The sequence below is a fragment of the Leopardus geoffroyi genome, chromosome X, assembly GCF_018350155.1.
Source record: "Leopardus geoffroyi isolate Oge1 chromosome X, O.geoffroyi_Oge1_pat1.0, whole genome shotgun sequence".
Taxonomy (NCBI): Eukaryota; Metazoa; Chordata; class Mammalia; order Carnivora; family Felidae; genus Leopardus; species Leopardus geoffroyi.
In genome coordinates this window covers 95,373,339-95,397,945 of record NC_059343.1, presented here as the reverse complement: position 1 = coordinate 95,397,945, position 24,607 = coordinate 95,373,339, and the positions used below count along the sequence as shown (strand labels likewise).

General features: G+C 42.5%; 1 protein-coding gene across 1 annotated transcript; it reads right to left on the bottom strand.

The window, feature by feature from the left end:
* Positions 1 to 224: 224 nt before the first annotated feature.
* LUZP4 (leucine zipper protein 4) lies at positions 225 to 23,863 on the bottom strand. The gene is made up of 6 exons (XM_045471185.1): positions 23,730 to 23,863; positions 10,817 to 10,948; positions 9,547 to 9,665; positions 4,887 to 5,349; positions 2,361 to 2,460; positions 225 to 312 (listed from the first exon to the last, which is right to left on the bottom strand). Exons 1-6 carry the CDS (start codon positions 23,818 to 23,820, stop codon positions 225 to 227), a joined length of 993 nt encoding a protein of 330 aa, XP_045327141.1. The 5' UTR covers positions 23,821 to 23,863.
* Between the last annotated feature and the right edge of the window lie 744 nt (positions 23,864 to 24,607).

The following is a 24,607-nucleotide window of genomic DNA, read 5'->3' as shown; positions in this document are numbered from 1 at the left end:
TGTAAAACCAAGAAGGGATTCCAGTGAATGGGGGAGGAATGTTCCCCGCGTTTAGTGCACCTATTTTTGTCCCTCCCCCTATGCAATGAGCATAGAGCAACGGCGAGGAAACCCCTGGACTAGGGCTCCACCCTTGGGATGGAAACTAAAGAGGAGACCATGTAGCCAATGTTCTGGTTTCTCTGGGGGCTGCCTGAAGGGCTAGTTTTTTTGTTTCACCAGACTCAGAGCATTAATGAGACCAAGGCCAGAGTTTGGAAGCTACTGAAAACAGAGGCAAGCAGCACATCAGAGCTGCAGTTCTGCAGGCAGCTGCCAAGGGGAACAAGAGGTTATAAAAGGTTTGAGAGGTGCTAGAACTCCCCAGACAGTAGATTTCCCCTGCGTGAAGCCAGAACGTAAAGACTGGGAAAAGTGTTTGTTTTTTCAAATGCGCAAATCCCGGCAAAAATTATAAGACGCACAAAGAATGAGAGACTTGGTCCCATCAACCAGAATACAACTACAGAAATCAACCTTAAAGGAATGCAGATCTATGAGCTACCTGACAAAGAATTTAAAATAATGATCATAAAGATGCTCAACGAGCTAAAAGAGAACACAGATACACAACCAAAGGAAATCAGGAAGATGATGCGTAAACAAAATAGGATTATCAGCAAGGAGACAGAAACTATAAAAAAGAACGAAACAAATTCTGGAGCTGAAAAATACAATAGCTGAAACGAAAAATTCATTAGAGGGGTTCGACAGAAGATTGGATTAGGCAGCAAAAAGAATCAGCAAACTTGAAGAGGTCATCTGAAATCATTTCAAGGTCATTTGAAATCACTGAGTTGGAGAAGCCAGAAGAAAAATGAACAAAGAAAAATGAAGAGAGCCTAGGGGATTTATGGTATATTATCAAGCAGGCCAATACATGCATTATGGGAATCTCCGAAGGGGACGGAGGAGCAGAGAGGGTATTTGAAGAAACAGAAGCAACCCAAATGTCCATCAATAGATAAATAAAGTATATACACACAATGGAATATCGTTCAGCTTTCGAAAGGAAGGAAATCCTGTCACAGGCTACAAACATAGATGAACCTTGAGAATATTATGCTAAGTGAAATAAGCCACTCACAAAAACAAAAACAAAAAGGAACACTACATGATTCCACTTACAGGAAGGATCTAGAGTAGTCAAATTCACAGAAACAGAAAGGAAAATGGGAGCTATCAGGGGCTGGGGTGAAAGGAAAATGGGAAGTTATTAACAGGTATAGAGTTTCAGTTTTGTGAGACCAAGAAGTTCTATAGGTCTGTTTCACAGCACTGTGAATATACTTAACATCACTGAAGTGTAAACCTGAAAATGATGAAGATGGTCATTTTATGTGGCTTTTCACAATTTTTTTTTAAATAAAAAACCCAAAATTCATAAACTTGTAAGATGTTTCCAGTTGGTCTAGACCTTGAGTCACGTAGCCCAAATTTCTCCTTGCACTGATCAGGGAACGGAGATCCAGAAATATTAAGTAATTTGCCCAATGCCCTTAGTGACAGAATTGGGACATAAAGCCATGTTTTCATAATTCTTATGTTGTCTCTACTCACTCCAAGAAGGGCCATTTCCTTAAAACTCACGGACCAGATTCTCACTGGCATCATCTTCCAAGAAGTAAGAAAAATACTAACAATTGAGTAACAAATGAGGCTAGGGAATAGTGAAGAATCTGGGAACAAAAATCGGGAAATCAAGTAATTAGTCTGAAAAGACTTCTGTTTTTCAGAGTGATGCATAGTAAATTAGGGATTTTAGACTCAAAGATCTGATTTGTCAATCATCATCGGGTTTGAATCTGTTTCAAGAATGACTTGGAATGGTGGAGTGGTAATAAGATGTCAGTTGTCACCCTGTAGTTGGGAGTTTAAATGGCAAGCACTCTGAAACTCAAAGGCTCATTTCCTCTGAAGCTGTTATCTGTATTTAGAAAAGCTTTCATCAGGTGGGCAGCCCAGCTCATGTAAAGATAGGTGCACTTTGCCATTCGCTCCATGGAAATTACTTAGTGGAGGGTACAAAAGACAGTTTTTGTTCTGCACGCTTCTCTATTTACGTATCACTTCAGCCAAGAAAGAAGGCATCTGTCTACGGATATAATGAACCATATCAGAAAAGTATTGAAAGCCGAAATCTGGTATTTTTGGAGTGTCACAAATCCAAACCCACATCCTGCTTACGATAAATTCTGTTTAGAGTTTTTGAGAATCATATTGGTTTTTTTCAGAATTGAAACTCGTTATTGCGAGTCTCCATAAATAAATAATATTCTGAATAGGCTCTCATTCTTTAGTCCAGAGATTTGCACAACTACCTTTTACCCAAACCACACTGGGCTTGTACGTTGGTGACGTATTTAAGGCAGAAGTGTACTAAACCCTTCTGGTTTGTCTTTATCTTCTGGTGAAGTTGGCCTGAGGGGAAAATTTCACGTGAGGGCATGAAATTACTAAAGTCTTCATTTTATACTTGGTGCAGAAGCCAACTCCAGGTCTGAAGAGTATTATTACACCTAACTGGTCAACTCATGTACAGTATTAGAATGGAAAATGATGGAGTTGAAGAGTTAATCTCCAAGGGATCAATTATAAGAGTACACGAATTTTCTGTACTTTATACGTTCTTTTGTAACAGTTCTGCATTTGATAACTATTAAAGTTAACCAAGCAAATACTCTTATTTGTGCTGAGAATACAAGAAATTGTAATAATAGAAAATAAAGGAGAAACCACTGAACAGAATTGTGCATTAAATTTTAAGACGGACCATGACAGAAATATGTCATCGTAAATGGAATTGCAGCACCTCGGTGGAAGTATTATGCCACTTGACAGACAAAAATTACCCTATAAAATAAAGTAAAACATAAAAATCTTGAAGAAATGCAGAAATATTAATTGCCTATCATCAATGTTAAGCATATTTTAATTTTTATAGCAAATTATTTGTGTACTGTTAATGTAAGTAGGATGAGGCCGTTAGCATTAAAATAGTGCCTACATCAGTCATTGTCTATATGCACAATAACCTACCCCTACATTTTGGGGGGAAAATGTAGCTGAAACTAGCAATTCTGTGCAGTTGTTAATATGTGCTAAAATATCTGACTAGACATTTATGGGCAATGAAAGCTGAAGGCAATCACTGAGAAGTTTGAACTGAAAATAAACTTTTACTCAATTACCTAATCATACTACAAGCGTCTTGTCGTTTTTAAAACTCAAATAATTTGCAATACTATTAAATTTCTCTCTCCCTCTCTTTTTTTTTTTTTTTTTTTTTGCTAGGGCAGACAGACCTAACCTATCCGTTGTATGAGGCAAGTAAATGCACATGATATATTCTAAATGTATTCAGAAGGTGAGTATTGCATCTATGCATAGAATAGCATCCTCTCCTATGGTCTGATCCAAGAAAAGCGGAAAACTTCAGCTACCCAAAGACACGCCTATCATTTGTAGGCCGAGGACTCTCTGAAGACTTTTCGAGAAGGAGACAGAGAAGGAAAGATAGAAATTCATTATCAGAGATTATATTATCAATCTAGCATAGTCTGTTGTTAGATTAGCTAGCCTAGGGAATGGGACACCAAGTCAATGTATTTTTATTGTCAGGAAGGCTCAGTAGGCAAGGCTGAGTACATGGGGCTCTGCCAGGGAAAGCCAACCTAGATGAAACAAGTTAATGAGGGCACATTGGGAATCCGGAGGATACTAGAGATGGTGAGCAAGTTGAAAGAATATTGATGCCATGCATATGTTTCCTCCATTCTATTAATACCTTAGTCCCAATGCAACATCTATTACAAAAACATATTTACCCATTAAAATATAGATTATATATAAAGTACATTTCCATATTACTCTACACATTATACGAACGATTAAGTATTTATTATGTCTTTACCTGTTAAATTCAGACTCAAATCTGGGTGATGTTTCGAATCTTTCTACTGGTGAGTATCTTCGATATCTCCCTGACTGGCCGTGATATCTCCCTGATAGGAGATGAGATCTCTCTGAGGAGAAATAAGATCTCTCTGATGGGACAGGAGATCTCCCTGATTGGAAATGAAATCTCCCTGACGGGACAGGAGATCTCCCTGACGAGAAGTAAGATCTCCCTGACGGGACAGGAGATCTCCCTGACGAGAAGTAAGATCTCCCTGACGGGACAGGAGATCTCCCTGACGAGAAGTAAGATCTCCCTGACGGGACAGGAGATCTCCCTGACGAGAAATAAGATCTCCCTGACGGGACAGGAGATCTCCCTGACGAGAAGTAAGATCTCCCTGACGGGACAGGAGATCTCCCTGACAGGAAATGAGATCTCCCCGATGAGACAGATCTCTCTGACCAAACAGGAGATCTCCCTGATGGGAAATATCTCCCTGATGAGACAGGAGATCTTCCTGATGGGAAATAAGATCTCCCTGACAGGAAAGGAGATCTCCTTGATGGGGAATAAGATCTCCCTGACAGGACAGGAGATATCCTTGACGGGAAATAAGATCTCCCTGACAGGAAAGGAGATCTCCTTGACGGGAAATAAGATCTCCCTGACGGGAAAGGAGATCTTCCTGATGGGAAATGATATCTCCCTGATGGGACAGGAGATCTCCCTGATGGGACAGGATATCTCCTTGATGGGACATATCTCCCTGATGAGACAGGATATCTCCTGGATGGGACAGGAGATCTCCCTGATGGGACAGGAGATCTCCCTGATGGGACATGAGATCTCCCTGATGGGACATGAGATCTCTTTGAATGATCACGAGACCTCTCTGAGTGACCATGATATCTCTCAGTGTGGCCACGAGATCTCTTTGATCGGCTACGAGATCTCTTTGATCGGCTACGAGATCTCTTTGATCGGCTACGAGATCTCTTTGATCGGCTACGAGATCTTTCTGGGTAGCCATGAGATCTTTTTATTTGGGCATGAGATCTTTCTGGCTGGTCATGAGCTCTCTCTAATTGGGCACGAGATGTCTCTGGCTGATCATGAGCTTTCCCTAATTGGCCACGAGATCTTTCTGTTTGGGCCCAAGATCTCTCTGACTGGTCACAAGATGTCTCATATTGCTCATTAGAACTCCCTGATTGGCCACGAGATCTCTCCGACTGGCCAGGAGAACTCTCTGACTGATCACAAGAACTCTCCGACTGGCCTTGAGATCTTTCTGAATGATCTTGGTTTTCTGACGATTGGCCTGAAGATGTTTCCAATTGTTGCTGATTCTCTTCCGACAGGCTCCCACTCCTCTCTGTTTGGGAGCTGGAATTGTCACTGCACTTCTCCTGCAAAAAATCACAATTTTGCAAGACAAATATAATACTGTTTTGTCAAAGCCATTTCTACGGACAATTTTTTTTTTTTTTAAGAATTTCATTGCTCCTACTTTTATAAACAGTTTTCAGAACTAATTTGCAGAGAAAACTCAGAGCCCATGTCACTGGCACAAAGAATATCACGCATATAAAAGTTTAATAGAATTAGGGACACCTGGGTAGCTCAGTTGGTTAAGCATCTAACTTCAGGTCACAATCTCATGGTTTGTGAGTTCAAGCCCCATGTGAGGCTCTGTGCTGACAGCTCAGAGCCTGGGGCCTGCTTCGGATTCTGCGTCTCCTTCTCTCTCTGCCCCTCTGCCGCTCACACTTTGTCTCTGTCACTGTCTCTCAAAAATAAATAAATATTTTTAATAAAAATATAAAAGTCAAATAAAATGTTTTAAATATAGGGGCGCCTGGGTGGTTCAGTCAGTTAAGTGTCCAACTCTTGATTTCAGCTCAGGTCATGCTCTCACTATCGTGAGATCGAGCCCTGCATCAGGCTCTGCACTGAACGTGGAGCCTGCTTGGGATTCTCTCTCTGCCTCTCCCTCTGCCCCTCTCCCGTGCTCGCTCTCTCTCTCTCTCTCTCTCAAAACAAAACAAACAAAAAAAAAAACAACGTTTTACATATAGAAAATTTGTTACTTTGCAAATCTGGATATATTCCAACGTGTTTTATGGAAAGAAACAGATTCTGTGACTTTACAGCTGAAGAGAGACAGAATATTTAACATTTTGTAGTACAAATCCCTCAAACCAAAGGAAAGTATTCAAAATCGTACTATTTATTCCTCACTTGCTTGGGCTCATTGAAAAGAAACTATCTCTTCAACATAAATTAATACTTACTTCTAGAGAGAAAGACAAATACGTGAGGGGAAAGGTAGCAACAAAGAAAGCAGAAGGTTGACTTAATACCGTTCCATAAATAAATTGGCCTGGCAACAAGTCAGCCTTTCTGCCTTTTCCATTTTTAAAACAAAAGGGCAGTAGAATGAACCAGCCACGTGGAAATAATGAAACCTTTCACAAATCTGTACGATGTTATATAAATGCAAGAGGATGAAACCATATGGACCGTGCTGAGAAATCAAGCTTTCCACTAGGAAATATTGCCTGGCAAACAAAAACATGCCCTAGATGCGCCATTATGACTTTCTAACAGAACGCTAGCGGAAGCTGAGAGCAACTGTTAAAAGACAGGAAAGTACTGATATAAAGAATATTATTCACATAAAACTTAAGTAAAATGAAAAATATGACAGGGGACCCCAGGTGGCTCCAGTCGGTGAAGTGTCTGACTCTTGGGTTGCAGCTCAGATCACGAGCTCACGGTTCTTGAGTTCGAGCCCCATATCGGGCTGTGCGCTGACGGTGCGGAGCTTGCTTGGAATTTCTCTTTCTCTTTCTCTGCCTCTACCCGGCTTGCTCTCTCTCCCTTAAAAACTAAATCAACGTAACAATTTTAAAAAACAGCTCTTCACCCTCACTTAAAAAAGGAAAAAAAAAAAAAGACAAATTTGTTACTCCGCGAAAGCACAAAACCATACTTACTCTCCAGCCTTTCTACCATAAAACAGAAGGAGACTGGGTAAAATGCACAGGTACCTCTTCCCTTTTCTAAGCGATTAGTGTTGGCAGCATAGAGACGGCAGGAAGGATTGAGACCCATCTCCTAAAGACCCACATGCAGCAAATACCTCCAAAGGAGCCTGCACGATTTTTAGAAATGTTTTCATCCACTTGGCTATGACAAATTTCCCCCCTTCAAAAATGAAACGCACGTTCGTTTTCTTATAAACAACAGGTACTATCAAAAAAAAAATTGTGCAGAATACATACAATTGTATTCCACTGGTATCGAGACTAAATCTTGTGCGGTATAAAACCAGGTTATTAGAATTTCAACACATGATTGAAAACTATAATTGTTATTCAATTAATCGGTGAAATAATCGTGCTTAAATTTTAATATATTTCTTGACCTCAGAGTACTTTTTTTTTCTGGTGAGTTCTGCTATAATGACGGTCTCGAAAGTCTCAAAAGTATGAGAGACAGAAAGGTGCTTTAGGGGCACTTGGGGGACTCGGTTGGGCGTCAGACTCTTGATTTCAGCTCAAGTCATGATTTCACCGTTTGTGAGTCCGAGCCCCGCATCTGGCTCTGTGCTGACAGTGCAGAACCTGCTTGGGATTCTCTGTCTCCCTCTCTCTCTGCCTCTCTGTCTCTCTCTCTCTCTTTCAAAAGTAAATAAATAAGCATTAAAAAAACAGGCTTTAAATTTGAAAATACTGAGAATTTTTGGATCACTATATTCTGCACCTGAAATTAATATAACACCGTTGTTAACTATACTGGTATTAAAATTAAAAAAAAAAAAAAAAGGCGGGGTGGGGGGCGCCTTCGTGGCTCAGTCGGTTAAGCGTTCGACTTCGGCTCAGGTCATGATCTCACGGTTCATGAATTTGAGCTCCAAGTCAGGCTCTGTGCTGACAGCTCAGAGCCTGGAGCCTGCTTGCTTCAAGTTCTGGCTCCCTCTCTCTCTGCCCCTCCCCCGCCCCTGCTCACACTCTGTCTCTTTCTCTCTCAAAAATAAACAAACATTGGGGCGCCTGGGTGGCGCAGTCGGTTAAGCGTCCGACTTCAGCCAGGTCACGATCTCGCGGTCCGGGAGTTCGAGCCCCGCGTCAGGCTCTGGGCTGATGGCTCAGAGCCTGGAGCCTGTTTCCGATTCTGTGTCTCCCTCTCTCTCTGCCCCTCCCCCGTTCATGCTCTGTCTCTCTCTGTCCCCCCCCCCAAAAAATAAATAAACGTTGAAAAAAAAAATTTAAAAAATAAATAAATAAACATTAAAAAAAGAAGTAAATACTGTTTTACAAAAATTCTCAGTTCATTTATGCACCTCAGACATTAGCAGATATAAACTCATATCCTTCTTTCCAAACGTTATGAAAAAACTCCTCACCCTACAGATTTATAGGTCACTTGTTAAACCCAACTTTCTCAAGTCCTCCCAATCAGAATGATCACAATATATAACGTACACATTAGAACATATATTGCAACTTGCCTGGCACTAAATTCTTTTACCTTTTTCTCCTATCCCCACATATAATATTTGAAGCAGGATTGCTCTAATATCTTGCATAGCACCTGCACAGGGTAGACATTTAATCAGTATTTGCTAAGTCAATTTAAATTAACCCTTCATTTGAAAATGCAACATGATGCCCTCCAAAAAAGGAAAAGACTGGCGTTTATGTAATCTGACCCAAAATGGTTTAATTTCCCAGAACGACCATGCTTTTTACCAAATGGCCACATAATGCCTTAAGAAGAATCAGCTGAGAGGCCCAGCCGAAAGAGTGGCATGAATGTTAGCTTATGAATCTGGATATGAGGATCTCGCAAACTCTCGTCCAGTGACTGGCTCACTTACACAAGTTCAGAGGTGACGAATTTGTACAACTATAGTATGCCCCACCAGTTGGACCCAGAGTGTATTTCATATCCTGTATCATCTGACTTCTCGGGTTTTTTTTTTTTTTTTTTTTTTTTTTTTTTTGTAAGTAGAGTTTTTCCTTTTTTTTCAGGTTTTTATTTATTTTCGACAAAGAGAGAGAGAGAGCATGCATGTGCTGGGGAGGGGAAGAGACAGAGGGAGACAGGATCCGAATGGGGTTCTGCACTGGCAGGAGAGAGCTTGATGTGGGGCTCAAACTCACAAACTCAGCCGAAGTCGGACGCTTAACCTACTGAACCACCCAGGCCAGGTGCCCGACTTCTAGTTTTTATGATTCATTCACAAGTCTACTAAAGCTGTTTTATACTATACCCAAAGATCAAAGGCTCTAGATGAGGGCAAAAATGAGAATGATTATGCAAGACAAGTCACAAAACCAATCATCTACTCTGGCATTTTGTAAATTCAAAATGTCTCGCAACGATTGAAAATAGCAAAAATTAAGTGTTTATTAAAACAGTTACGGAGGACAAAAATCAATGAACAAATACTGGGTTTCAATTATGTTCAAGGCGCCATGAGGGAGTACTATGAAACAACCTCTGCTCTCAATGGAACTGAAAATAATCTTTAATATTAAGAATTATATTAAATTTAGGACCGTTTATATTGGTTAATTCTCAGCATTTACATTTACCTGATTATCTACAGGTTGCTCGTTTGAAGTGCTTTGTTCAGACTTGAACTCGGAAGATTCTTGGCAAGGTTCTTCATCTTGATTTCCTTCCTCAACGTTGTTTGTGAATTGTGAGAGTCCTTGAAAAATGATTATTTTCTGTATTTTCAGTCAATAAATTCAACATATTGTTCAGAAGTATTATCTGCAATCTCACTGTTTCAAGGCTATGCCCTGGGTTTTGCCAAACTTGACATTTCATTAGTCTGATATCATCTGAGAGTCTCACTGAATTCTAGAACAGTCTTTGCCCTACTGTTGCTATTTGCGTATCTTAATATAGTAGTCTTCTTTGTATGCAATACCTCAAATTTGTTTTCATATGACAACAAAGTTGGGGCATGGTATCTGAAATTAACTGCAAGAATACCCTACTAGAAGAAGGAGAGATGGGAAAAAAACTATCTGCTTTGTATTAACCATACGAATATTCGCCTCAGTTGTCTGCTGTGCTTTGGGTGTAAAGATAGTTGCAGAAACAAAGAATATGGATCTCCAAAAGGCTCACAAAGATCAATTTTACATTTAGTTAGAAACAGGAGAATGGGCTACCTCCCCATTCTTAGCAGATTGGTTCCTGTAATCACCACCATCCCTCCTTTTCTCAGAACCCATTAAGCCACTGAAAGATTCAGACAAGGACTGTAATGACGCTGGGTAGGAACTGGCGGGGGCTTAGAGCATGCACACTGTCAGGATGGTTCCAGGCTGCTGACTAAACCATGGAGATCCTCAACCGTTGAACAGACTTCTCTACAATGGCAATCTGCAGCACGTTCTTATTAAAATATGCACACTGCACTAACCAATGGGATTGGCAATACAAAAAGAAGACTTTTTTCATGCTCTTCTGTACTCTGCTGTACGAGCGTTCATTTTTTGCAAAATGTGGATGCCATGGTGCTCAGGTTACTGACCATGCCTTTATGCCTCCTGTGTTACCTCCCAAAAGTAGAAGGGGACCAACAAGCCAGGCTTGTGAACCGGCGCAAAGTATTTCTTATTCTCATCGTGCTCTCCCTTAAGGAAGTAACACATAGAAATTAAAAATTTGTTTTCATTTGTCATGGCATACAGTCTTACCGAACCAACATGCCTACGTTTTCAAGAAAAATCAACCGAGCAGCGTAAGGCAATTTTAGAATACATTCCAAGTTTGTGGATTTGCTTACCTAGTTACTCACAAATATTTCAGACTCTTTACAACGTTTGATTTTTAGTAAACTTCTACCTTTCTGCTGGTGACATCTACGAGCATTTGGTGGCTGTCTTGAAGTTGAGCTCCTCTTCTCATCGCTCTCTTCCCCTTTCTTGCTTGATTCACTGTTTACATCTTCTACCTTATTAAGCGTTATAGTGTCATCTGTGTTAGAAAATATAAAAAAAAAAATGAAGACAATAGAAAAAGCCGCATTACAACATGTCTCAAGCGAATAATCTATATTCTGCCTCATCATACGTTAGAACACTGTAAAAACTGGAAGCCCTAAAACGTGACACCTGTATAATAAGGAACTTGTAAAACCGTAACAAAGATCAAACAAGGCAGACATTTTAGAGTCAGTTTCCTGAAACAACAAAGAGAAAGATTCCCGTTAAACAGATTTACAGTAACATCATTTATGCAAAAATAAAATTCCTTCACAGTGACGTAGCCTACAGGGGAAATCATTTAAATGAATGATTTTACTAAGTGTCGTTTTAGCTTGAGAGAAACACAGAGCAGTAGAGTCATCCCTGATTAAATGTCAGGGCTAGACAATTAGTTACATTCATTTTTGTGAATTGTAAGAAAGGAAATAATAGTGATGGACGTTCACAGGAAACACCAAAGAGGCAAGGAACCAAGATTAGCAAGATTAAAAGAGGCAAGGAACCAAGAGGCAAGGAACCAAGATAAATAGCAGGGAGCAATCAGACTTTACCTTGTAGTCAGGCATGTTCTTAACGCTCTCAGATAGACAGCACTTACATGGCACGATTTGAAGGATGAGAGACACATACAACCTGCCTTAAAATCTCTCTCCTGATATCTGCGATGGGAAGATTTAAAAGTTGGATGTTCTATCAATGGATGCAAGCTTACTTAGGTCAAGTTATCTTTGGAAATGGGCATAAGCTGGGGCACCTGGGTGGCTCAGTCGGTTAAATGTCTGACTCTTGGGGCGCCTGGGTGGCTCAGCTGATTGAGCGTCTGACTTCGGCTCAGGTCATGATCTCACAGTCCTGGGTTCGAGCCCCATGTCAGGCTCTGTGCTGACAGCTCAGAGCCTGGAACCTGCTTTAGATTCTGTGTCCCCCCCCCCCCGCCCCTCTCTCCACCCCACCCCTGCTTGTGCTCTGTCTCTGTCTGTCTTTCAAAAATGAATAAACATTAAAAAAAAAAAACCTCAACAATCGAGTATCATTTCTTGACAAACGGGTTTTAAGCCCTGGTTCTGTCTGCCTGTCAGGAGCCAATGGTTGTTAACGTCTCGCAAAGACATAGCCTTTAATTTTCGGTTCCTTGTATTCCTTCTGCATTCTCTTACCTTCTCTTTTTTTTCCCCTCCGTTCTTTCCCCTGTATTCTACGTTTAAAGTCTGTACAGATCTCTGGGCAGAGTTTTTTTTTCTCATTACAGAGTAAGCGAGTGCACGAATCAGAGTATGTAGACACTGTCCTGTCATTTTTTAAATACTTAAAGTACTTAAAATACTAGAAACCTCAAAACGCGTGATTTAGGTTCCCCTCCATTTCTGACGGACTTTGTATATGCTTCCAGAACACTGAACACAACACGGAACTGCACATCTGTACTTAGCTGCCGCTGCAACTGAATCATGAGCCACTCAAGAGGAGGGCATTGTTTGTCAGGTACCCAGTGCCCAGCCCAGGGCTCAATACAGAGTGGGTGCTTTATAAACGTTTATGGATCTGGGACCCAATACATCTAGCAAGCAGAAAGTAGTCGTTTTTCTCTGACACTACAGTACTTTTGCCTTAGTCTCCTGTAGACCGAGCAGCGCTGTGGCCAGTTCCAATTTTGGTCATATTTTTGCGTGACCTGAGCCAGCCAGGAACCCCATATTTTTGCCTTTTATTTCTTAAATTTTTTTAAATGTTTATTCATTTTCGAAAGACAGAGGGAGACACAGCACACGCAGGGGAGGGGCAGAGAGAGAGGGGGACACAGAATCCGAAGCAGGCTCCAGGTTCCGAGCTGTCAGCACAGAGCCCGACGCGGGGCTCGAACTCACAGACCGCGAGACCATGACCTGAGCTGAAGATGGACGCCCAACCGACTGAGATACCCAGGCGCCCTGCCTTTTATTTCCAACAAAACACTATAATACGTTCTGAAAATGTTTACTGGGACAAGGACAAAAATAAATTTGTACAGCCTTTTCCTATTTTATCACATCTTCTTACAATGAAAGTAGTAATCTTGCATTCAGTATACATGATACAGATAATATAAAATTATATATAATATGTGAATGATATAAATAACATAAAATTTTTTTTAATTTATTTATTTATTTAAAAAAAAATTTTTTTTTTCAACGTTTATTTATTTTTGGGACAGAGAGAGACAGAGCATGAACGGGGGAGGGGCAGAGAGAGAGGGAGACACAGAATCGGAAACAGGCTCCAGGCTCTGAGCCATCAGCCCAGAGCCTGACGCGGGGCTCGAACTCACGGACCGTGAGATCGTGACCTGAGTTGAAGTCGGACGCTTAACCGACTGCGCCACCCAGGCGCCCCTAATTTATTTATTTTGAGAGACAGTAAGGGCGAGCAGGGGAGGGACAGAGAGTGAACGAGAGAGACAATCAGTAGCAGTTTCCGTGCACTGTCAGCTGGGAGCCCTGTGTGGGGCTCGATCTCACGAACCGTGAGCCCGTGACCTGAGCTGAACACGAGAGTCCGCAGCTTAACCGAGTGAGCCACTCAGGTGCCCCCAAATTGCTTTTCTAATATACATGTGCAGCTATCCACAGACAAGTATGCATTGTTAAGAGTAATATTTTCACCTTAATAAAATCATGGGGAAATGTACTAGAAAAGTATGGATTCCTCGTCAACTCACAGAAGCAACATGTATTTGCTCCCTCATGATGTATTTTTCTTGGCTTTGAACTGGAAGGGCCTTCATGACTAACCAGTTTTGCCTGTTCCCCGTCTGTCTGAAATGGTATAAATATGGATCTGGGGAACCAACGTTTAAGACTATAAGACAGTGAAATCAACAGCGAAAAAAAGCACAGGAAGCATTAGGTTTGATTTCAGTGCTATAGATTCTCCTTGGCTCTGGAATTTCCCCCCCATTTTGGCTCCCGGTGACAGGGCAGAGCCTAGACTAAGGCAAATGAAGCACTCACCTCATGCATAATTTTTAGGACGCTCCAAAAAAAAAAAAAAAAAAAAAAAAACCTTCAGTATTTATAACACAATATTTTTAAAAATAAAAATTAATGCGGGCAGGGGTGGGAGAGCTCAGTTGGTAAAACATTCGACTCTCGATCTCGGGGTTGTGAGTTTGAGCCCCACATTGGGTGTAGAGATTACTTAAAAATAAAATCTTAAAAATGTTTTTTTTTTTTTTAAATCAACACAAGAACAATCCCTGATGAATAAAATATCAACAACAGAAACCAGATCAGACCGTGTGGGTGCAACCTTGCCCCACTTACTTCATTCTAGTTACTTTCCTTACAGAAATACACGACCAGCCAGAGGACTGAAGTTTGTCCATTTGATTTTTTTAAATATTTCATTAAAAATATTATCTCGAGAGGAGGGAAGATGGCGGCGTAGGAGGACGCTGGGCTCACCGCGCGTCCTGCTGATCACTTAGATTCCACCTACACCTGCCTAAATAACCCAGAAAACCGCCAGAGGATTAGCAGAACGGAGTCACCGGAGCCAAGCGCAGACGAGAGACCCACGGAAGAGGGTAGGAAGGGCGGCGAGGCGGTGCATGCTCCACGGACTGGCGGGAGGGAGCCGGGGCGGAGGGGCGGCTCGCCGGCCAAGCAGAGCCCCCGAGTGTGGCTGGCAAAAGCGGAGGGGCCTGACGGACTGTGTTCCGATAGCAAGCGCGATTTAGCGTCTGGGAGGTCATAAGTTAACAGCTCTGCTCGGAAAGCGGGAAGGCTGGAGGACAAAGGGAGGGAGAGCTGCTGAACCCCCGGATGACAGAGCTCAGTTTGGTGGGGAACAAAGGCGCTCGCCAGCGCCATCTCCCCCGCCCATCCCCCAGCCAAAATCCCAAAGAGAACCAGTTCCTGCCAGGGAACTTCCTCGCTCCGCGCAAACACCCAACTCTGTGCTTCTGCGGAGGAGCCAAACCTCCGGCAGCGGATCTGACTCCCTCCCGCTGCCACAGGGCCCCTCCTGAAGTGGATCACCTAAGGAGAAGCGAGCTAAGCCTGCCCCTCCTGCCCCTGTGCACCTTGCCTACCCACCCCAGCTAATATGCCAGATCCCCAGCATCACAAGCCTGGCAGTGTGCAAGTAGCCCGGACCGGCCACGCCACCCCACAGTGAATCCCGCCCCTAGGAGAGGGGAAGAGAAGGCACACACCAGTCTGACTGTGGCCCCAGCGGTGGGCCGGGGGCAGACATCAGGTCGGAGTGTGGCCCCGCCCACCAACTCCAGTTATACACCACAGCACAGGGGAAGTGCCCTGCAGGTCCTCACCACGCCAGGGACTGTCCAAAATGACCAAGCAGAAGAATTCCCCTCAGAAGAATCTCCAGGAAATAACAACAGCTAATGAGCTGATCAAAAAGGATTTAAATAATATAACAGAAAGTGAATTTAGAATAATAGTCATAAAATTAATCGCTGGGCTTGAAAACAGTATAGAGGACAGCAGAGAATCCCTTGCTACAGAGATCAAGGGACTAAGGAACAGTCACGAGGAGCTGAAAAACGCTTTAAATGAAATGCAAAACAAAATGGAAACCACCACAGCTCGGATTGAAGAGGCAGAGGAGAGAATAGGTGAACTAGAAGATAAAGTTATGGAAAAAGAGGAAGCTGAGAGAAAGAGAGATAAAAAAATCCAGGAGTATGAGGGGAAAATTAGAGAACTAAGTGATACACTAAAAAGAAATAATATACGCATAATTGGTATCCCAGAGGAGGAAGAGAGAGGGAAAGGTGCTGAAGGGGTACTTGAAGAAATTATAGCTGAGAACTTCCCTGAACTGGGGAAGGAAAAAGGCACTGAAATCCAAGAGGCACAGAGAACTCCCTTCAGACGTAACTTGAATCGATCTTCTGCACGACATATCATAGTGAAACTGGCAAAATACAAGGATAAAGAGAAAATTCTGAAAGCAGCAAGGGGTAAACGTGCCCTCACATATAAAGGGAGACCTATAAGACTCGTGACTGATCTCTCTTTTGAAACTTGGTAGGCCAGAAAGAATTGGCACGAGATTTTCAGTGTGCTAGACAGAAAAAATATGCAGCCGAGAATCCTTTATCCAGCAAGTCTGTCATTTAGAATAGAAGGAGAGGGGCGCCTGGGTGGCGCAGTCGGTTAAGCGTCCGACTTCAGCCAGGTCACGATCTCGCAGTCCGTGAGTTCGAGCCCCGCGTCGGGCTCTGGGCTGATGGCTCAGAGCCTGGAGCCTGTTTCCGATTCTGTGTCTCCCTCTCTCTCTGCCCCTCCCCCGTTCATGCTCTGTCTCTCTCTGTCCCCAAAATAAATAAACGTTGAAAAAAAAAAAATTAAAAAAAAAAAAAAAAAAAAAGAATAGAAGGAGAGATAAAGGTCTTCCCAAACAAACAAAAACTGAAGGAATTTGTCACCACTAAACCAGCCCTACAAGAGATCCTAAGGGGGACCCTGTGAGACAAAGTACCAGAGACAACACTACAAGCACAAAACATACAGACATCACAATGACTCTAAACCCGTATCTTTCTATAATAACACTGAATGTAAATGGATTAAATGCGCCAACCAAAAGACATAGGGTATCAGAATGGATAAAAAAACAAGACCCATCTCTTTGCTGTCTACAAGAGACTCATTTTAGACCTGAGGACACCTTTAGATTGAGAGTGAGGGGATGGAGAACTATTTATCATGCTACTGGAAGCCGAAAGAAAGCTGGAGTAGCCATACTTATATCAGACAAACTAGACTTTAAATTAAAGGCAGTAACAAGAGATGAAGAAGGACATTATATAATAGTTACAGGGTCTATTCATCAGGAAAAGCTAACAATTTTAAATGTCTATGCGCCGAATACCGGAGCCCCCAAATATATAAAACAACTACTCATAAACATAAGCAACCTTATTGATAAGAATGTGGTAATTGCAGGGGACTTTAACACCCCATTTACAGAAATGGATAGATCATCTAGACACACGGTCAGTAAAGAAACAAGGGCCCTGAACGAGACATTGGATCAGATGGACTTGACAGATATATTTAGAACTCTGCATCCCAAAGCAACAGAATATACTTTCTTCTCGAGTGCACATGGAACATTCTCCAAGATAGATCATATACTGGGTCACAAAACAGCCCTTCATAAGTTCACCAGAATTGAAATTATACCATGCATACTTTCAGACCACAATGCTATGAAGCTTGAAATCAACCACAGGAAAAAGTCTGGAAAACCTCCAAAAGCATGGAGGTTAAAGAACACCCTACTAACGAATGAGTGGGTCAACCAGGCAATTAGAGAAGAAATTAAAAAATATACGGAAACAAACGAAAATGAAAATACAACAATCCAAACGCTTTGGGACGCAGCGAAGGCAGTCCTGAGAGGAAAATACATTGCAATCCAGGCCTATCTCAAGAAACAAGAAAAATCCCAAATACAAAATCTAACAGCACACCTAAAGGAAATAGAACAGCAAAGACACCCCAAACCCAGCAGAAGAAGAGAAATAATAAAGATCAGAGCAGAAATAAACAATATAGAGTCTAAAAAAACTGTAGAGCAGATCAACGAAACCAAGAGTTGGTTTTTTGAAAAAATAAACAAAATTGACAAACCTCTAGCCAGGCTTCTCAAAAAGAAAAGGGAGATGACCCAAATAGATAAAATCATGAATGAAAATGGAATTATTACAACCAATCCCTCAGAGATACAAACAATTATCAGGGAATACTATGAAAAATTATATGCCAACAAATTGGACAACCTGGAAGAAATGGACAAATTCCTGAACACCCACACTCTTCCAAAACTCAATCAGGAGGAAATAGAAAGCTTGAACAGACCCATAACCAGCAAAGAAATTGAATCGATTATCAAAAATCTCCCAACAAATAAGAGTCCAGGACCAGATGGCTTCCCAGGGGAGTTCTACCAGACGTTTAAAGCAGAGATAATACTTATCCTTCTCAAGCTATTCCAAGAAATAGAAAGGGAAGGAAAACTTCCAGACTCATTCTATGAAGCCAGTATTACTTTGATTCCTAAACCAGACAGAGACCCAGTAAAAAAAGAGAACTACCGGCCAATATCCCTGATGAATATGGATGCAAAAATTCTCAATAAGATACTAGCAAATCGAATTCAACGGCATATAAAAAGAATTATTCACCATGATCAAGTGGGATTCATTCCTGGCATGCAGGGCTGGTTCAACATTCGCAAATCAATCAACGTGATACATGACATTAACAAAAAAAAAGAGAAGAACCATATGATCCTGTCAATCGATGCAGAAAAGGCCTTTGACAAAATCCAGCACCCTTTCTTAATAAAAACCCTTGAGAAAGTCGGGATAGAAGGAACATACTTAAAGATCATAAAAGCCATTTATGAAAAGCCCACAGCTAACATCATCCTCAATGGGGAAAAACTGAGAGCTTTTTCCCTGAGATCAGGAACACGACAGGGATGCCCACTCTCACCGCTGTTGTTTAACATAGTGCTGGAAGTTCTAGCATCAGCAATCAGACAACAAAAGGAAATCAAAGGCATCAAAATTGGCAAAGATGAAGTCAAGCTTTCGCTTTTTGCAGATGACATGATATTATACATGGAAAATCCGATAGACTCCACCAAAAGTCTGCTAGAATTGATACATGAATTCAGCAAAGTTGCAGGATACAAAATCAATGTACAGAAATCAGTTGCATTCTTATACACTAACAATGAAGCATCAGAAAGACAAATAAAGAAACTGATCCCATTCACAATTGCACCAAGAAGCATAAAATACCTAGGAATAAATCTAACCAAAGATGTAAAGGATCTGTATGCTGAAAACTATAGAAAGCTTATGAAGGAAATTGAAGAAGATTTAAAGAAATGGAAAGACATTCCCTGCTCATGGATTGGAAAAATAAATATTGTCAAAATGTCAATACTACCCAAAGCTATCTACACATTCAATGCAATCCCAATCAAAATTGCACCAGCATTCTTCTCGAAACTAGAACAAGCAATCCTAAAATTCATATGGAACCACAAAAGGCTCCGAATAGCCAAAGGAATTTTGAAGACGACGACCAAAGCAGGAGGCATCACAATCCCAGACTTTAGCCTCTACTACAAAGCTGTCATCATCAAGACAGCATGGTATTGGCACAAAAACAGACACATAGACCAATGGAATAGAATAGAAACCCCAGAACTAGACCCACAAACGTATGGCCAACTCATCTTTGACAAAGCAGGAAAGAACATCCAATGGCAAAAAGACAGCCTCTTTAACAAATGGTGCTGGGAGAACTGGACAGCAACATGCAGAAGGTTGAAACTAGACCACTTTCTCACACCATTCACAAAAATAAACTCAAAATGGATAAAGGACCTGAATGTGAGACAGGAAACCATCAAAACCTTAGAGGAGAAAGCAGGAAAAAACCTCTCTGACCTCAGCCGTAGCAATCTCTTACTCGACACATCCCCAAAGGCAAGGGAATTAAAAGCAAAAGTGAATTACTGGGATCTTATGAAGATAAAAAGCTTCTGCACAGCAAAGGAAACAACCAACAAAACTAAAAGGCAACCCAGGGAATGGGAAAAGATATTTGCAAATGACATATCGGACAAAGGGCTAGTATCCAAAATCTATAAAGAGCTCACCAAACTCCACACCCGAAAAACAAATAACCCAGTGAAGAAATGGGCAGAAAACATGAATAGACACTTCTCTAAAGAAGACATCCGGATGGCCAACAGGCACATGAAAAGATGTTCAGCGTCGCTCCTTATCAGGGAAATACAAATCAAAACCACACTCAGGTATCACCTCACGCCAGTCAGAGTGGCCAAAATGAACAAATCAGGAGACTATAGATGCTGGCGAGGATGTGGAGAAACGGGAACCCTCTTGCACTGTTGGTGGGAATGCAAATTGGTGCAGCCGCTCTGGAAAGCAGTGTGGAGGTTCCTCAGAAAATTAAAAAGAGACCTACCCTAGGACCCAGCAATAGCACTGCTAGGAATTTACCCAAGGGATACAGGAGTACTGATGCATAGGGGCACTTGTACCCCAATGTTCATAGCAGCACTCTCAACAATAGCCAAATTATGGAAAGAGCCTAAATGTCCATCAATTGATGAATGGATAAAGAAATTGTGGTTTATATACACAATGGAATACTACGTGGCAATGAGAAAAAATGAAATATGGCCTTTTGTAGCAACGTGGATGGAACTGGAGAGTGTGATGCTAAGTGAAATAAGCCATACAGAGAAAGACAGATACCATATGGTTTCACTCTTATGTGGATCCTGAGAAACTTAACAGGAACCCATGGGGGAGGGGGAGGAAAAAAGAAAAAAAGAGGTTAGAGTGGGAGACAGCCAAAGCATAAGAGACTGTTAAAAACTGAGAACAAACTGAGGGTTGATGGGGGGTGGGAGGGAGGAGAGGGTGGGTGAGGAGGGCACCTTTTGGGATGAGCACTGGGTGTTGTATGGAAACCAATTTGACAATAAATTTCATATAATAAAAAAAAAATGTTATCTCAATCGTCAAATTTGTATCGCCTCCCTAAATTTTGCACCTTTGGCAAGGGCCTCACTTGTCTCACCATAGTCCCAGCCCTGCCCAGTGACCCAATATTCTTTTTTTTAAAAGTCATTTTAGGGATGTCTGGGTGGCTCAGTCAGTTGAGCATCCAACTCTTGATTTCGGCTCAGGTCCCAGTCCCAGCATGGTGGGATCGAGCCCCACATCAGACTCCACACTGAGTGTGGAGCCTGCTAAAGATTCTTTCTCTCTCTCTCTCTCTCTCACATCAAAAAATAAAATAAAATAAATAAATAAAAGTTACTTTAACGCCACAAAATATCTCAGAACTCGCAGTGGAGCCTGTGGTGGAGGGCAAGAGGCCAGAATCTGCAGTCTGGAATCCACACGGATTATGTCTTAGAAGAGTAAAGCTTACCAATACCCATCATTAAACAGATTGTTAAAAACACTTTAAAGGAAAAAAAGGAAGAAAATGTCTTAGGTACTATTCTGGGCCATTCCCCCTCAGGGGTAAAGGGGGGATGGCCGGGAATAGGAAATTTCCTCAACCTTATAAAAAGCATCCAGGAAAAACCCACAGCTAAAATGATGATTAACGGTGAAAGACTGAAAACCTTCCCCCTAAGATCAGAAACAAGTCAAGGATGTCCACTCTTAGCACATCTATTTAACATTTCATTGGCAATTCTAGCCAGGAGAATTAGTCCAGAAAAAGAAATCAAAGGCAACCAGATTTGAAGGAAAGAAGTGGAAATATCTATATTCTCAGATGTCATTACCTTACATAAAGAAAATCTTAAAGATACACACACACACACACACACACACACACACACACAAATTAGAGGCAATAAACAAGCTTGGCAAAAGTGTGGAACACAAGATCCATACACAAAAGTAAATCCTATTTCTATACACCAGCAATGAACTATCCAAATATGAAATTTTTTTTTCCAAATATGAAATTAAGAAAGCAATTCTAGGGGCTCCTGGGTGGCTCAGTCAGTTAAGCTGACTTCAGCTCAGGTCATGATCTTACGGTTCATTGGTTCTAGCCCCGAATCGGGTTCTGTTTGCACAACTCAGAGCCTGGAGCCTGTTTCAGGTTCTGTGTCTCTCTCTGCCCCTCCCCTGCTCGCATGCTGTCTCAGTCTCAAAAATAAATAAACATTAAAAAAAAATTAAAAAAAAAAAAAAGAAAGCAATTCTACCAAGACCACCCAATAGAGGAAACAACAGTCTTTTTTTTACCAAATGATGTTAGAGGACCTGGATACCCACATGCAAAAGAACGAAGTTGGATCTTAGCTCAACCATTTGCAAAAAAGCAACTCAAAATGGGTCAAAGATGTAAATGTAAAAGGCCAACCTGGAAAACTCTTAGAGGGAAACCTAGAGGTAAATCGTCACAACGTCTTATCTATGATACCAAATCATGAACCACAAAAGAAAAAAACAAACTGGACTTCATCCAAAGTAAAAATTCTTGTGCTTCAAAGGACACCATCAAGAAAGTAAAAAACCAACCCAGAATACAGGAGAAGATATTTATGAATTGTATACCTGAGAGTGGTCTAGTGGCCACAATATGTTAAAAAAAACAAAAAACAAAAAACAAAAAAACGATTACGCCAATAAAAAGGCAAACAATCCTCTTTCATTTCAGAAAGTCTACTCCGCCGGCTCCCCGCCACTTACAAGATCCTCCCCGACTGATCGTTTGCCGTTCTCGGCATTTCTAACAATTGCCCTCACAGCTGCTCCCGGTCTCAGATTTGAGATCTGAACCCCCGCTCCTTCCTCATTTCTGAAGTCCCCCCTACCTCCCCACTTAAAATAAGGTCACCTCTCCCCCGCGCTGTGCCTCTCCATTTCAAAGTTTCACCCTCGCTGCGCCCCAGCCCCCCACTTCTAGGATCTTCCATCCCTGCTCTACTTCCGTTTCTAAGGTCTTTTGCTTCACTCCAACCCCACTTCTAACGTGGGCTTTTCTTACTCCTCCCACCCCACTAAGGTCCCCCCCCCCTTCCTTGCTCCGCTTTCCTCTCTTTTTTTGGAAGCCTGGGTCTCTTTTCTCCTACTCTACCCCACTCATCTCTAAATCCCCCCCACGACTTGTGCTGCTCCTCCCACGTCTAACATTCGCCTCTCCTGCTCTTCTCCACGCGCATGGCTGTCCCCTCTACTAATAAGGCATGCCCTCCCTATCCTTACCCACCTCATTTTTTTGGCACGCTCTCCTCCCCTGCTTCTCCCGCCCCCCCACCCCCTGCTGCAACCCCTGCGCTGCATCTACCCTCCCCCTTCCCCCACCCCACTACTCCCCCCATACCTCACCCCTTCCCCCACCCTCCCCCTCCCCCCTCCCCTCGACCCATTCCCCCCTCCCCCACCTCTCCCCTCCCCACCCTTTCCCCTCCCCCCACCTCTTCCTCCTCTTAATCCCTCCCCCCCGCCCCCGCTCCCCGTACCGCACCCGACCTACCGCCATTTTTAAGTTTAACGGTCCCTGCGCAGCTCTCCAACTTCATTTACGAAGTCTGCCCATCTCCCCCTCCCCTTCCCCATTTCCAAAGTGGGTATTAAGCGTGAAGAGTTCTGAGGTTAGGAGGTTCGAGGGTGCCAATAGAGAGGAAAGGTGCAAGCGAAGAAACAAAAAACAAGCAAGAAACAAGCAAGCGAGTACACCACCCCTTTTCTTGCTGCCCATTATCACTCTTCGAAAACTAGTCCCTAGAATCCAGTAATTTGCGACAGGCTCTCGGACTTCCAGGAGCATGTGGCCCCACATACGAAGTGGGCAGGTAGCTAGCTATCCACCCTTAAGAGAACAAAATATATGGAGACGGCTGGCTTTTTTATTTCCCTCAGCCTGAACCTTTGCAGCAATCGGGCCACACACAATTTCTTCAGCTTCCGCCAACTTCCCACCTATTGGCTCTGTATAAAATGGGAGCAGAAAGGTCTGGGCTTGACCCAACGTACTTTACTTGGGGGCCTGGAACGGAGCTTTACCCAACTGGGGACCCGGAATGGGGCTTTACCCACTTGGGGGCCCGGAATGGCGCACAGAGCACTAGCCTCGTCTCGCCCAGCGGCGTGTGCCTCATGGCGCCACTCGAGGTCTTCTGTCCAAAACCAGTGAGCCCTGACTAGTTGGGGCTGGGGGCTGGGGTCTACATACCTAAAGACATATCAAGAAAAGCCATCTTTCCCCCGTCGTCAGGTTCTTCCAGCACAATTCCAGAAAGCGTTGGGTTGAAAATCAAAGCCATTTTCACAGCGTAACTGCACACGGCTCTCAGCTAGGCTTACGTAGTGAGTGCGCCCCCTCCCCGCTCCGTAGGGTTCTGGCGAAACTTGTCACCCAATCACAGCCCTTTCCGTCACTGTTGCTAAGGCTCAGGGGGTGGAGCTTAGCAATTACCACGCCTTCCCCCACAGATCTCTGGACGGGATCTTGGCTCATAACAACAACAACAAAAAAAAAAGACCTTCGCATTTTTTTACCGATCTTTCTAAGAACCGTCTCTTGTCTTGCGCGTCCACCGTCCTGTCAGGAACAACTCTTTTTCTTCTGTGACACCTTGACCTTCGCTTTTCAGAACTCAGAAAAACCCATTTGTCCTCTTTGCTGTTGGCATTCTTGGCGAAGAAAACGTTATGTTCTTGACGCGATAGGTTCACCGCTTCCCTCAAATCAAAAAAAAAAAGGTAACTATTCTTCTTATCACCTCAATACTGCTCGGTATACACTATTTTTAAGTGTGGGAAGAATCCGGGGTGTCACTGGTTCTTCAGAGGAAATAAAAATAAAATTAATGCATTCTGAGAGCTGAAAACGTGTTCAAGTTGTCACAGAAATCACAATATAAATATCTGGGTTCCTTACTATATTAGTCTCTGAGGATACAGGTATCTATAAAATATATGTGAGACCTACAGGAGAAAATCACCGAAGGTCTCCAGAAAAATTCATTTAAGACTTGAAAAGATAGGGAATCATTCTAAGGGTGGAAAGGGTATTTCCTGACAGGGGGCACTGTGCTCCCAACACTCTGA